Source organism: Rattus norvegicus, chromosome 1 (assembly GCF_021556685.1).
Source record: "Rattus norvegicus strain SHRSP/BbbUtx chromosome 1, alternate assembly SHRSP_T2T, whole genome shotgun sequence".
In the NCBI taxonomy this organism is placed as follows: domain Eukaryota; kingdom Metazoa; phylum Chordata; class Mammalia; order Rodentia; family Muridae; genus Rattus; species Rattus norvegicus.
Genome location: NC_141534.1, coordinates 215,544,612 through 215,559,029, shown reverse-complemented (window position 1 = coordinate 215,559,029; position 14,418 = coordinate 215,544,612). Strand labels below are relative to the sequence as shown.

Below are 14,418 nucleotides of genomic sequence, written 5' to 3'. Positions count from 1 at the left end.
ACAAGGTGAAAGGTCTTCTCTGTTACATGCTCCCTACCACAGTCCCAAAGTAACATGGCCGTAGCCAAGCAGCCAGAGACTAGAGCTCTGAAATTCTGCCAAGATAACTGTGGTGGTGACATGCTTGGCCTAGGGAGTGGTACTATAAGGAGGTGTGGCCTTGTTGGAAGAAGTGTGTCACTGTGGGGCTGGGCTTTAAGATCCTCCTCCTAGTTGCTTGGAAGTCAGTCTGCTCCTGGCTTCCTATCGATGAAGATGTAGAACTTAGCTCCCCCAGCACCATGTCTGCCTGTATAATGCCATGCTTCCTGCCGTGATGTTAAAGGACTGAACCTCTGAAAGTGTAAGCCAGCCCTAATTAAATATTGTCCTTTATAAGAGTTGCTTTGGTCATGGTGTCTCTTCACAGCACTGGAAACCCTAGCTAAGACAACACTTTCCTTTCCTTTTGTTCCTTTTCTTGAGATAGTCTCACTTATGTAGCCCTGGCTGGCCTGCAACTCACATCATACCACCTTAGCCTTCTCAACTCTGGAAATACAGGTATGTGCCTCCTGGTCTTCTGTTTCTCAGATTGGTCAAGTATAGATCCCCAAATACTGACACAGGAGGCAAAGTTAAAAGCCAGGCAGGGCTATACAGCAAGTCCTTGTATCAAAACAAAACAAAACAAAAAACAAAACCACAACAGGGCTGGCAAGAAGTCTCAGTGGGTAAAGTGCATGACCCACAAGCCTGACAACCTGAATTTGATGTCTGGAATTCATGACTTCTACATGTGTGTGTGCACGCGCACTCGCACACACGCACACGCACACACACACACACACAGGATCTACCACAGTGGGGCTACAGTTTACGAAGAGAATAGTGACTTAGAATCAGACCAGAGGGGCTGGGGATTTAGCTCAGTGGTAGAGCGCTTACCTAGGAAGCACAAGGCCCTGGGTTCGGTCCCCAGCTCCGGAAAAAAAAAAGAACCAAAAAAAAAAAAAAAAAAAAAAAAGAATCAGACCAGAAAATGTTCTGAGGAAGGGCTGATGAAAACAGAAAATGCAAAAGAAAATTTGAAAATTTGAGAGACATTAAGCCCAGAAGATAATGCTATCCAGATAATGGGAATTCTAGAGAGAAATACAAAACATCTGAAGAGATAATTGAGAAAAATTTTCTGGAAAAAGTACAAACATAAGTATTTTGGATCAAAAAGGTAACATGTCAAAAAAGGAGATAAAGGGGCTCAGAACACACTGCTCTTGTGAGGACTTGAGTTTGATCCCCCGCCTGTACATCAGGTTCTGCTCTGGTCTCCTTGGGCACTGTTATCTCCCTCTCTCTCTCTCCCTCCCTCTCTCTCCCTCCCCACCTCCCTCTCCCTCTGATTTAAAATAATAAACCTAAAAATGAAAAAGTAGAGGGGTTGTAGAGATGGCTTGGTAGTGAGGAGTGCTGCCACCCTTGCAGAAGACTTGAGTTCTGTCTCTCTGTCCCCAGCGCCCACTCCACACAGCTCACCATTGTTGTAACCACATCACCAGGGGAGCTGACATCGTCTTCTAGACTGACAGCACTCACATGCACAGACACACACAAACACACCTAATTAAAAAAATAGTAAAAACACCAAATAACAACCTTGATCCCAATACTCAAGAGGCAGGATAGGGTGAGTTCTAGGCTAACCTGGTCTACATAGAGAATTTCAGGAAAGCCAGGGCTGTGTAGAGACCTTGTCTCAAAAAACCCAAAATAACAAAAGATTAAAAAAAAAAACCCTATACTAGTTGGCAGAGTGCTTGCCTACCTAGCATGTACAGTCTTGAGTTAAGATTCCCAGCACTCACAAACAGGGTAACGTGGTTGTGGTTTGAATAGGAACGGGCCTCATAAGACTCATGTGTTTGAATGCTTGGCTACAGGAAGTGGCACTATTAGGAGGTGTGGACTTATTGGAGAAAGTGTGTCACTGTGGAGGCAGTCTCCTGTGATCAAGCTATGCCCAGTGTGGCACAATTTCCTTTTGCTGCCTTTGGATCAAGATATAGAACTCTGGGGGCTGGGGATTTAGCTCAGTGGTAGAGCGCTTACCTAGGAAGCGCAAGGCCCTGGGTTCGGTCCCCAGCTCCGAAAAAAAAAAACCAAAAAAAAAAAAAAAAAAAAGATATAGAACTCTGGGGGGGGAGGGGCTGGAGAGATGGCTCAGTGGTTAAGAGCACTGACTGCTCTTCCAGAGGTCCTGAGTTCGATTCCCAGCAACCACATGGTGGCTCACAACCATCTCTAATGGGATCCGATGCCCTCTTCTGGTGTCTCTGAAAAAACAGCTACAGTGTACTTATATATAACAAATAAATCTTATAAAAAAAAAGGAAAAAAAAGATATAGAACTCTGCTCCTTTCTAGCACCATGCCTGCCTGCATGCGATGCTTCCTGCCATGATGATAATGGACTGAATTGAAACAGCCAGCTCCAATGAAGTTCTCCTTTCTAAGAGTTGCCTTGGCCATGGTGTCTCTTCACTACAATAAAACCCTAAGACAGTGGTGCAGGGTTATTATCTCAGAACTGGGGAGATGGGTGTGTAGGAGGAAGTGTCTAGGAACTGTTGTGGACGTCAGAAAACAACTTTCAGGGGTTGGTTCTCTTCTTCCACCATTTGGATCCTGGCGTTTGAACAAGTTCCTCAGGTTTGGCAGCAAGTGTGCACCTACCAAGCCATTTCACTGGTCAACCAAGGCTTTTAAATGAAATCAATCAAGTTGATTCTAAGTAGTGAGGAAATCTGAGATAGTCTCAGGGTGATGGAGTCAGGGAACTATGATGTATCAAGTGCACTACAATATGAAGTCTAAATACAAAGACCCATTGGGCAGATTTAGAATACTGAAAAGACACTTGTGTAGGAATCTGTTTTTAGACATCTCTTGTAGTTCAGATGTGGCAATGTCTTCATCCTCTGCCTTCACCTTCCCAGGTAGGATTACAGACAGGTGCCACACCTGGTTAGGATTATTTTTGGGGGGTGGAGGTGAGGACATAAAACTATGTAGAGCAGGCTAGCCTCAAATTCCTTAGGAGATAATTGTGCCTCTGCCTCCACACTTCTCTTAAAGGCATGTGCCATAATGCCTGCTAACAGAATGACTCTATAGCTCTGGTTAACCGAGAACTCAAGAGATCTGCCTGCCTTTGCCTCCCAAGTACTGGGGTTGAGATTAAAGGTGTGCACTAAACATGTCTGTCTGATCTGAAAAATTTAAAAGGTAGTATCAATGAGAAAAGAATGAGCCCTTTAATGAATGAGTTAGGGGCAAATGGCTTTCTCTAGTTAGGAAGTTATTTCTCCTAATGACAGAGCTCCTAATGTGGATTTAGCTCGGTAAGAACACCAGTCTAACACACCATGTGCCCAAGGCCTGAGGTTCAATACTCAGTACTAAACAAAAACAAAAAAGAACTCTTCATAAAAAAAAAATTCAGAGAAGTTAAAGATAGGTTTCTCTTTAACCCATATGGTTTATTTCTCCATGTATATACACCTATATTTTATACATGTGTATACCCAAGTATACATTTACTACCACAAAAGGCAAACATGACGAACATAAATGAGAGTCAGAGAGGGTGTGATTGCAGGATTTCCTGCTCAGAAATGAGATTCTATGAAGCTAATGCATGCCTCCAAGCTCAACCAACTACCCACAACAGCCCCCCTCCAAAAAAACAAAATTCGTCAGAAGACAAAAGGAAGGCTCCAAAGTAGAAGTTCCATTAGTACAAGTTTTCAACGAAAATACATACACACAAGCACATTAGGAGTACGCAACAGGGTTGAATAGTTCCACTGAGGGATGAATGACCAGTAGGGGCAAGACTAAGCTGAGAGGTCAGTTTCAATAGGATTTAGCAGGGGCAGGATTAATGCTAGCAGGGTATAGCCAGAAGCAGAAGCCTCCCAATAAGTGAGGCCACAGTTCACAGAAGCTTGCACAGTTTAGTGAGTACCTGGGCTACTGAAGGATATTTGAACTAAAACAATGGGAGTAAGTAAATGGACAGAGGTAGTCATGAGCAAAGGTCTGAGTCACCACAAGAAGTCTTTTGATGCTGAGGTACAAGGGGTAAAGACATTACAATAGCCTCTAACAAAAGGTTAGTAGCCCCACAGGTTCATGCCTGTGAGGCAGGACAGCCACTGAGTTGGTTAGCCTAGGCTACACAGTGATTTTGAAGCAAACCTGGGTTAGAGACAACCTCAAGATTACAGGAAATTGGGGTTGGGGATTTAGCTCAGTGGTAGAGCGCTTGCCTTGCAAGCACAAGGCCCTGGGTTCGGTCCCCAGCTTCAAAAAAAAAAAGATTACAGGAAATTAATACCCTGAAGAAATTAGAGAAAGTCAAAGAAAATCAGGAGATGGTAAGGAGGTATCCTGACCACAGACACGTTCTGGGAATGACAGGTGACGAAGGTGAAGAGAGATGGGATGCAGGCTTGTTTGCATAGCGGCAGGCAGTAAGCACTATTGCAGTAAGGGATAACAAGGCACCAGGAGTTTGTCCTGAGCTGTGCTTAAGAGGCAAGTGGGTCCGAGGTCCTAGACTGCACGCTTAACTATTGGAATAGCTGCTGAATATAAGCAGGTATAAAGGAAGACCCAGTAAGGCACAGCACAGGGTGAGGTATCAAGTGTCCAGAGAGGTACTGTGAACCAGATAAATGCAGCAGAGTTCAGACAAATCATTTCCTGCCCATTCTACCCACACGTGACCAAGGCTTCCACCATAGAAGAGACTTCATTTCACCATGAGCTTCCCTCTACAGAGAGCCACACGGACACCAGTGTAAGTCACTACCCACCAGGGGTTTAATTCTTTTTATGTCAGTTCAGAAAGGGGCCATGCTTTGTCCCCATCCAAAGGAAAAGATCTGCAGGGCACCCTGGGAATGTCCAAACCCAGAAAAGCCAAGGGGTAGTCCCTGAGCAAGTAGAGAAGTGGGTCCTGGGGCTCAGGCCGCCTCCTCCTCTTCTTCTTCACTCTCCTCCTCACTCTCATGATACTGTCTGTGATTGGTGTTGACAAAGAGGTCAGAATCATCTTCAGAACCTGACCCTTCTCCTGACAGCTGTGGCTCAGCGGGGAGTTCCGGCTGACTCTCTCTGTGGGAGCAGGACAGAACAGTAACATCTTCTGGGGAAACCAGAGCTATAATCTCAAGTCCCAAAAACCAGGACCATCAACTAAACAATCAGAATCTAACAGGTTTCTGAAAATCCAAGAGCCCCAAACCCTTATGCAGTGGCACATGCCTGGCATTTAGGAAGCGAAAGCAGAAGACTAAGTCTGAGGACAGCCTGGGCTACATGAGATCCTGACTCAAGAATAAAGGAGACAGGGGTTGGGGATTTAGCTCAGTGGTAGAGTGCTTGCCTAGCAAGCGCAAGGCCCTGGGTTCGGTCTCCACCTCCGAAAAAAAGAAAAGAAAAAAAAAAGATTTAAAAGAATAAAGGAGACAAAGCAAAAAATTCTGGGAGAGGATTCTTCTAGAAAAACAGAGCAAATAGGGAAACCCAGTCAAAAAGAATAGACTCGGGATTACCTCCCACCCAGCCCCTCATCAATTTGAGTGAGGAAGCGACCCCACTAGCATTACTGACACATAGCTCACATTTCCTAACAGCTGATGTACTAACAGCTTCCCAATGCTGCGACACTTTCACAGTTCTTCATGCTGTAGTGAACCCAACCATAAAATTATTATTACTCCTTTATAACTGTAATTTTGCTGTTATGAATAATAATTTAAATATCTGACATGCGACCCTCAAAGGCGTCTCAACCCACAGGTGAGGACTGCTGCACTAAGCAATCTTACTCTCTGTGTAATCCCGTCTCTTATATGAACTCGTTTGTTTCTGAGAAAAAGTTTCCTATACCTCAGGCTGGCTTTGAACCTGTTATGAGTAGACCATTCTGGCCTCAAACTCCTGATCTAGTACTACCTTGTTGAGTACTAGAATTGCAGGGATGTCCAGCCACATCCAGTTAGAAACCTCCTTAAGATACTTAAAAAAAAAAAAAAGCATCTAAACTCACCTGTCTATTAAGTAGCAAAGCTAGCATTTTAACATGTGACCTCTTGGGTTGGGGATTTAGCTCAGTGGTAGAGCGCTTGCCTAGCAAGCGCAAGGCCCTGGGTTTGGTCCCCAGCTCCGAAAAAAAGAAAAAAAGTGACCTTTTAGCCACACTCATAACTACCTATCCTATTATGTGTGCTATAGTTCTCAACAGGAGAAAAGAGCAAGATCCTGTTTCTCCTTGAGGCGCCAAGGTGTGAACTTGTACTTCTTGTTCTGGGGGCTCGCTCCTTACCTGTTCACATTGTTTTGTTTCTCAGCTACCTCAGAAAAGGCCTCAGGCCTGTGACAAGAGAAGAGCCAGGTTAGAGAGCAAAGAGAAAACTTTCAATGAAACAGCTGTTTCAAAACGTCCCTCTTGGAATGGCATAACCTTCTCTCCCCAATTCCCTAGCTAAGATGATACTATCCCCAGAAGCCAGAGGACAAGTAATTAAGACCATCCTACCAGTGACCCTCCTTCTGTAGAGAGCGGACATGGTTCTTGCAGAGCACAAAAGAGATCTCAGCCTTCACTTTTTCTCCTTCTTCAATAGGGTCAACAATGAGGAAGTCCCCTGTAGGTGATAAAGGATAAAGCCACTCCTGCTGTGGAGGGGAAATCAAGGCCATGGTTCTGACTGTAGAGGGATGTTTCTAACCTCTCTTGATCCAGATGTTCTTGCGGTATTTGGAGGGCATGCTCACCAGGAAGCGCTGCCCTTGTGCTGTCTCTACTTCATGCAGATTGTTCCCAGGAGTCCTGAGGACCTGGTCCAGGAAAGAGCATGAACCAGCCACATCATCAGTTAAATCAAGCATTCTTCAACTACATTGAGCCCTCCCTTTCCACACCCCAGGGGTCCAATGGGAGTATCTATCGGGAGGACAGAAACCTGGAGACCAGGATCACTCACTTTCACTATCTGCTGTTGGTCAGAAGGCACCATGTGCTCCCCCAGCACTTCCTGCACCACATGCTTCCTCTTGCTGGCCTGAGACATGCTGGTTATTGTCCAGGGTTGTTAGGGTGCACGGACTGTCAGCTCTTCTTCCAGAATTATTTGGATGCCAGTCTTAGAAGCCAGGACTGCTTTCAAGAGAAGCAGCCTTATACGAAAAAGTGCCACCTTGCCCTGTTAAAAACGTGCACTTGAGGGGACTGCAGGACTTGCTGCTCTGGCAGAACCAGGTTCCCAGCACTCAGAATTCACTTCCCCTATTCCAGTCACAGAGGAGTCAACACCCTCTTTTGGAGACACACATGCAGGTAAAAACACTGGTATACATAAAAAAACGAATAAAATCGGGCTGGAGAGATGGCTCAGTGGTTAAGAACACTGACTGCTCTTCCAGAGGACCTGAGTTCAATTCCCAGCAACCATATGGTGGCTCACAACCATCTGAAATGAGCTCTGATGTCCTCTTCTGGTGTGTCTGAAGGACAGGTTAGTGTATTCGCATACATAAAATAAATTAAAAAATGAATAAAATCATTAAACCACAAACTTAGTCAGGTGTTGGTGTACATCTTTATTCCTAGCACTTGGGAGGGAGAGGTAGCCAGGTATTTGTTGGGTCCTAGGCCAACCTAGTCTACATAGGGAGACCTTAAACCAAAAACAAACAGGCATGATCTTTAAGGACTAGAGAGATGTTTTACGAGCCAACACCCACGTCGATGGTCCACAACCACCTTTAACTCCAATTCTAGGGAATCCAACGCCCACTTCTGTCTTCCAAGAGCACTTGCAACACCACCCATCTTAAAAACAAATCTTGAAAACCAACCAAGCCAAACCAAACCATGAAACACATGTTTTATCGTATCGGTTGAGATGTAAGGGTGGCTCGACCATTAAATCTCAACATTCTAATCCCAATCCATGGAGGCTGAAGCAGATGAATCTTTGTGGAGCCCGGGGCCGGCCTGGTCTACGTAGTGAGATGTCCTCTCAATAACAAACAAGAAATAAGTAAATAAAATGAGATCATGGAAAAACACCCAGCACAGGGGAAGTCCTATGAGTTCTACTTCTAAGTACTGTTGTGATGATGAAACCACACGCACCTCCCAGGCCGATCGCTCTGACAACCTTTCTGGGAGAAGTTTAAGACAAACTACGTTCCTCCACATGCGTGAACATCTCTCAAGTCTAGGAGAGCCATACAACGCTGGACCTCCTAACACATCACAGGCATAGACTGACTCGGCGACCATCACGACGCTTCAAGCAGAAAGACCCTTCGAGCAAAGAACCACCCACAGCACTCACCCGCTCGGCGCTACACAAGCAAGCTCCGTTTTCCAGGTTGACGGTGAAAGCAGCTCGTCCACGACTCACCTCAAGAGTGAGTCAACAAAAAGCAAAGAAATGCGACTTGCAGGTGGTGACGACGGTAGCGCCGGTTTGGACGCTCGGTCTCAAACCTCCGGTGTTCCTACCTTCCGTCTGCAGGTTTGAGGTGATAAACCTGACTCTGAGGAAACCGCGCCGTGAATTGCACTTCCGGGGTTCTCAGAGGCCCTCCGGATGCCCCGCCCCCTCTTTGTCCGTTCCTTTAACTCTTCCCTCCATCAAGTCAGACAAACCCAAGTTCCAGGTGCTAGACAGGAAAAAGTATTCTCCTCGGAAGCGTCAATCCCACAGACGGGAAGGGCCGCCGGAGAAACAAAATCCATCGAAAGCAGCGTGGCTTCCTGAAAGGGACCGGAAAACAGCGACTACCGTGGGCGTGGCGGCTAGCGATTGCGCTTCAACTCTATGACTCAAGGGGGCTAGACGTGCCCAATTTGGGGATTATTTTGAAGGCCGCGCACAAAACGACCCGGAAGCGGAAGTCGAAGAACGTTCTAGCTGCTTGAGGTATCGGCGGGAGTAGCTGAGTGGCGCGAGGAGCCGTTACCAGAGCCGGAGCTGCTGGTGAGCGTGAGAAAGCGAAGTGGGGCTCCGGCTGGAGGGTTAGTGGCGGCGCGCAGAGCCGGGAGGGAGAGGAGTCCATCGCAGAAGCGCGCCTTTGCAGTGGAGCAGCCAGAGTCTGTGGGAGGGGCGGTGCGCGGCATGTAGGGGCGGTGGCGCGTGGAGGAGGCGGGGCGGCGCGCTTGGGGCGGGGCCTGCGGGACCAGAGAGGCGTAGAGGAGGCGGGCCCCTCGAGCGAGTGTGCCGCGCTTGTCCGCCTCTGGAGGGCGGCGAGTGTAGCGAGAGCCTCTTGCTATTCTTACCACGTGGTAGTTCCTAACGGGGTCAGTGTCTGTCCAGCCAAGGTCACCGAGAGAGCTTCAGGGTGGGCCTTGGCTACTGAGTCTGGGAATCTATAGATTGCCTTACGTGCACCACCTGTTAGTGCAAGCTAGTATATCGATCGGGTCAGTACCCAAACCCAGGACCCACAAAAGTGGGAATTTCTGAATAGTGGGGGAGGGAGGGAAACCTTCCCTGGTCCCCAGTTTAATGAGGGGACTTAAGGAAGCAGCCACAGTAGCTGCCCTTTGGAGTTGCGGTCTTCAGCCCTAACCAGCTTTTTTTTTTTTTTTTTTTTTTTGTGATTCCCAGGTTAATCCTGATCAAGATGACAACCTCTCAAAAGCACCGAGACTTCGTGGCAGAGCCCATGGGGGAAAAGCCAGTGGGGAGCCTGGCCGGGATTGGTGATGCCCTGGGCAAGAGGCTGGAGGAAAGGGGCTTTGACAAGGTGTGGGGTGGCTGCAAATGCCAGGGAGTAGGAGTGAAGGTTGGCAACAGATGTTACCAAGCAAATTGGGAGTGAAGGAGAGTAGGGGTATGGGGAGGGTGAGGACAGAAATACATAGTTTGAAGTGTTTTGGGTGTACCTGGGGAGACAGGCACTTCCTTCATTTTCATGTTTTGTTTTGTTTTTTTGCTTTAAATTTTTTTTTAAATTTTTTTTTTTCAGAGCTGGGGACCGAACCCAGGGCCTTGCGCTTGCTAGGCAAGCGCTCTACCACTGAGCTAAATCCCCAACCCCTTGTTTTTTTTTTTGAGACAGGGCTTCTCAGTGCTAGGATTAAAGGTGTGTCCCATTGTGCCCTGCCCTTTTGTGTGTTTTAAATGTCACAAAAATGAAACTAGGCACAGCAGGTTGTGCTTATGACCCCTGCAGTTAGGAAGTTGAGGTAAGAGGATTCCCGTGGAATTTAATGTTAGCCCTGGCAACAAAGGAATAAACCCTGTCTTAAAACAGCCAAAACAAAAATGGCCTTGCCTTCTCAAATATTTACCAGTTAACCCTCAGAGTGGTATCAGTGTAGGCTTGTTGCTTTTAGCCCATAAGACACTCAGCTAACTATATACCCTTTTCTGTTTTGCAGGCGTATGTGGTCCTTGGCCAGTTTCTGGTACTAAAGAAAGATGAAGACCTCTTTCGAGAATGGCTAAAAGACACATGTGGTGCCAATGCCAAGCAGTCCCGGGACTGCTTTGGGTGCCTTCGAGAATGGTGTGATGCCTTCTTGTAATGTTCTCTGGGGACCCCTCAGCCCCCCTAGCCACAGCATAGAATCTCCAGAGTCTGCAGCAGGGCAGGGTGCCTCCCTGTCCTCCACGAAGGAAAAGATTGCTGTTGTCACCCTCATCTCCTATGTACTCCAGGGTCTTTTGGGAGTTCTCTCCCCCCAGCATTTCAACCTTTCTGGGTTTCTTGCCCTCGCATGCCTTCCCCTTCCCCTCCCCCTACAGTTCCATGGCAGCAGTTCCCAGCCTTCCTGAATGGATTACTGCCTCCTTCTCCCTCACCATCTGTTGGATGCCCTTTGACTCCTTTTTTTTGGCAAAAACAGTCACTGTCTTTATAAAAGATTTTTAAATTAATAAAGCTAGTGGCCTTCATACTTGTTGGTCTGTGTCAGAGAGCAGACGGGCTGGGTTGTGTTCCATTGCTGAACACGGTGCACACCGAAACTGGGTCCTTCCATTTCCCCTCCCACGAGGGAGCCACCCTAGCCATGTGGGCCTTGGGCAGGCACCCTGGGTGTCCCAATTCCTAAATAATGTGGGAGAGAGTGTGGGTTGACTTTTTTTTTCTTCCTGGGAGCCATGTAGGCTATAGGCTTCCAGATGTCAAGTCAACAGTCTAGGCGGCACCTGGTGGAAAAGTCAGTGGGAGTCAAAGGAACCAGGAAGTGGGTGAATAGGATGTGGGGAAGAGTTCACCTGCCAGTCATCACACCATGTGCTCTTTTAGCCTCTGGGAAGAATGGGTAGGGCTTTTGCTGTTTGCCCGGCTATTGTAGAAATGGAAGGAAATGGTTAAACTTGAAAAATGAGTTCCAGTTCTAATGTTTTCAGGCTTATACTGTGAACCACCCCTGAAACTAGTATCTTTATGTTTCTTAAATTTTTTATTTTGGAATGGTGAAGAGATTTGGGGTTCAGAAAAGTTAATTTGCCTTTGAACTTGCAAGAAAACAGCCAGTGGAGCTCAGTGTTGGAGAGCCTGTGTTCCTATGTCATGTAACCCATGCTATGCTTTCTGAGCTTCAGATAGATGAGGGTTGAGAGGACTGGGTACTGCTGTAACAAGGAGTCCTGCTTGGTGTTTGTTCCTCCAACAGAAAGTCATTGAGTGGGCTGGAGAAATGGCTCAGTGGTTAAGAGCACTGTCTGCGGGGTTGGGGATTTAGCTCAGTGGTAGAGCGCTTGCCTAGCAAGCTCAAGGCCCTGGGTTCGGTCCCCAGCTCCAAAAAAAAGAAAAGAAAAAAAAACAAAAAAAAAAACAAACAAAAAAAACCCGCTGTCTGCTCTTCCAGAGGTCCTGAGTTTAATTCCTAGCAACCACATGGTGGCTCACAACCACCTGTAATGGGATCCGATGCCCTCTTCCGGTGTGTCTTAAGATAACAACCATGTACTTAGATAAAACAAATAAAGCTTAAAAAAAAAAAAAAGAAAGAAAAAAAGAAAGTCATTGAGCAATGACTTGCTTGTGGTACAGATGAGATGCTTCTCTGCATGTCTGCTCTCCAGGAAGGCAGTGATGACACTACGAGACTGGGCATAGGAGAGACAATTTCCGTGGTCACGTAATAAAGGGAAGGTTAATAAGATGGTCTCTGTTCTGCCTAGTGGTGATGGTGCATGCCTTTAATCTCAGCACTTGGAGGTAGAGGCAGGTGGATCTCTCTGTGAGTTTGAGACCAGCCTGGTCTACATAGTGAGTTCCAGGGCAGCTAAGGCTACACAGAGAAAGAAACCCTGCCTCGAGAAAATAAAAGATGGTCTGTCTATTAGAACTAGAAACTTTAATTGAAAACTTGAGTAAAGAGATGAACACAGCGTGGGTGAGGATATCCTTATCAATAAAATCCCCACCCAGAATTCTTATCAGAGCTGCAGGTAAGGAAGTGTCTGGGACTTGACTAAGTTGGTACAGGGCTTGTGGTGGCACATGCTTCACTAATTAGACATGAGTGAGGATCTGAAGTTCAAGGTCATCCCTAGCTACAAAGCAAGTTGAGGCCAGGCCAGGGTGCATGCGATTTTATCTCCTAAAGAGAATGGTCTGTGGAGATGGCTCAGGGACTACACACTTGCTATGAAAGCAAGAGGACCCAATTCAAATCCATAGCACCCACCTAAAGCAGGCTTGGTTGCAGGTTCTTTCAGTACCATCACCCCTGTTGCAGGGCAGAGAGAACCCAAGCAGTTCCTGGCCGACCGGCCGTGGCTGAAGCAGCAAGTGGTGTGGAGAATGATAAAGGATGCCTCGCATCCTACTCTCGCCTCCACATGATTAGGCAAAGGAGCACCCCTCACCGCACACAGGCACATACACACGCAGGGACACAGCTGGGCATATAGCTGTGTGGTAGGACGCCTAGCGTTCGTGAGCCCACAGGTTCAATCCCTAGTACTGAAAAAAGCAAAGCGGACAGCATCTTAGGGAACTTGGTAGAGGAGCTAAGAGGCAGCCCCAAGGGAGGATTTTAAAGTATCACATGGATAGAATGGGTTCACTTCAATTAGAAATCAGAAAAACAAGTGCCCCCATGCCTACCAGACTGGCAAAGGTCAAAGGTCTCACATCAGATAACATCAAGTGTTAAGCAAATGGAACAACAGGAACTGATCCCAAGTTGGTGGGAGTAAATTGCTATGAGCACTCTGGGAAAACAGCTGAGTATTATTTTGCAAAACGGACACACCCCATGAGCCATCAATTCCATTCTTAGGACTGAGCCTGTAAGAGACTGAATACTTGCACTAGGACCTTAGGAAATGTTTACAGCTGTCTGTGAGACCCTGCAGTACAGGCGGGTGTTTCCTAGTGTGAGCCTAAATTCTTGCAACTGCACAGCAGGGAAAGTGAGCCAGAGCAGTAGTTCAGAGGAATCTCAGCACCGGACTATGGACACAGAATCACATGGTGGTGCATGCCTTTAATCCCAGTACTCAGGAGGCAGAGGCAGGTAGATCTCTGAGGTCCAAGCTAGCCTGGTCTACAGAATGAGTTTCAGCACAGCCAGAGCTACACAGAGAAACTCATCTCAAAACCTTTTTGTTTGTTTGTTTGTTTGTTTTGTTTTGTTTTGTTTTGTTTTGTTTTGTTTTTGGAGCTGGGGACCGAACCCAGGGCCTTATGCTTGCTAGGCAAGTGCTCTACCACTGAGCCAAATCCCCAACCCCTCAAAACAGTTTTTTACTCTCAGGATTTTTATGTTTGTGTCTTGCTGTGTGTGCCTGGCTAGCCTGGTATTAACCGTTGTAGCCCAGATGGCCTCAGGCTCACGGTGATTCTGCCTTAAGCTCCTGAGTGCTGGGATTGCAGTCCTACACTTCTTCCATTCGTGTTCAGAAGTAAATTCTTGCTTAGGGATCCCTATAGAGACAGTTAAATTAGAAAGAAAACCAAGGAACCACGTACTGCAAAAAATTAGTGACAGGTTTGGGGGTGCGACAGGTTTGGGGATGCAACATTGGTCTAGTGCTTGCTTTGTATACATAGTGGACACCAAAGCAGACACCAAAGGGTTAAAAAAGAAAAGTCAATAGTAAAGATGAATCACTATATCAAATCTTTGGTGAAGGAAGGATGATGATGAAAGAGCTTGTAAGTGAAGGTGACATTTTCATTTTCTGGTCTCAGAGGTAAAATTCTTGACTGAGTTGAGCAGGGTTTCAGAAGTAACTAAATAATAGAATGATGGTTATCTAGCACGTGTTATATCCTGCGTTCCACGTGTATCCTCTCAATGAAAATGAACACGAGTGTTATGTCCCCTGTTCTGTGTACTGGTGATATTTCAGAACTATAAGATAAATGCAGGGGGGGCTGGGGATTTAG

General features: G+C 46.6%; 2 protein-coding genes across 5 annotated transcripts; one reads left to right on the top strand and one right to left on the bottom strand.

Annotated features, from left to right (window-relative positions):
- Positions 1–3,497: 3,497 nt before the first annotated feature.
- Positions 3,498–8,798, bottom strand: Eif1ad (eukaryotic translation initiation factor 1A domain containing). The gene is made up of 6 exons (NM_001008305.1): positions 8,394–8,798; positions 7,035–7,253; positions 6,780–6,888; positions 6,587–6,695; positions 6,374–6,421; positions 3,498–5,160 (listed from the first exon to the last, which is right to left on the bottom strand). Exons 2-6 carry the CDS (start codon positions 7,119–7,121, stop codon positions 5,010–5,012), a joined length of 504 nt encoding a protein of 167 aa, NP_001008306.1. The 5' UTR covers positions 7,122–7,253; positions 8,394–8,798; the 3' UTR covers positions 3,498–5,009.
- Positions 8,799–8,954: 156 nt separating this feature from the next.
- On the top strand, positions 8,955–10,990 carry Banf1 (barrier to autointegration nuclear assembly factor 1). 4 transcript variants are annotated; one of them, XM_087568255.1, is made up of 3 exons: positions 8,955–9,079; positions 9,672–9,810; positions 10,448–10,964. In XM_087568255.1, exons 2-3 carry the CDS (start codon positions 9,688–9,690, stop codon positions 10,592–10,594), a joined length of 270 nt encoding a protein of 89 aa, XP_087424381.1. In that variant the 5' UTR covers positions 8,955–9,079; positions 9,672–9,687; the 3' UTR covers positions 10,595–10,964. The 4 variants fall into 4 exon arrangements, with proteins under 4 accessions (XP_087424381.1, NP_446083.1, XP_087424553.1 ...); NM_053631.3 differs by having other exon boundaries at positions 8,961–9,041; positions 10,448–10,990; XM_087568427.1 differs by lacking the exon at positions 8,955–9,079 and adding an exon at positions 9,279–9,361.
- Positions 10,991–14,418: the final 3,428 nt, after the last annotated feature.

Bases quoted from the DNA above. Each gene is read 5' to 3' on its own strand.
- Eif1ad (NM_001008305.1), bottom strand. From the start codon at position 7,121: ATGTCTCAGGCCAGCAAGAGGAAGCATGTGGTGCAGGAAGTGCTGGGG. The intron at 6,889-7,034 runs GTGAGTGATCCT...TTCCTGGACCAG, and splicing joins ACCAACAGCAGATAGTGAAA to GTCCTCAGGACTCCTGGGAA. The intron at 5,161-6,373 runs GTAAGGAGCGAG...CTGCTCCCACAG, and splicing joins AAACAAAACAATGTGAACAG to AGAGAGTCAGCCGGAACTCC.
- Banf1 (NM_053631.3), top strand. From the start codon at position 9,688: ATGACAACCTCTCAAAAGCACCGAGACTTCGTGGCAGAGCCCATGGGG. The intron at 9,811-10,447 runs GTGTGGGGTGGC...TCTGTTTTGCAG, and splicing joins AGGAAAGGGGCTTTGACAAG to GCGTATGTGGTCCTTGGCCA.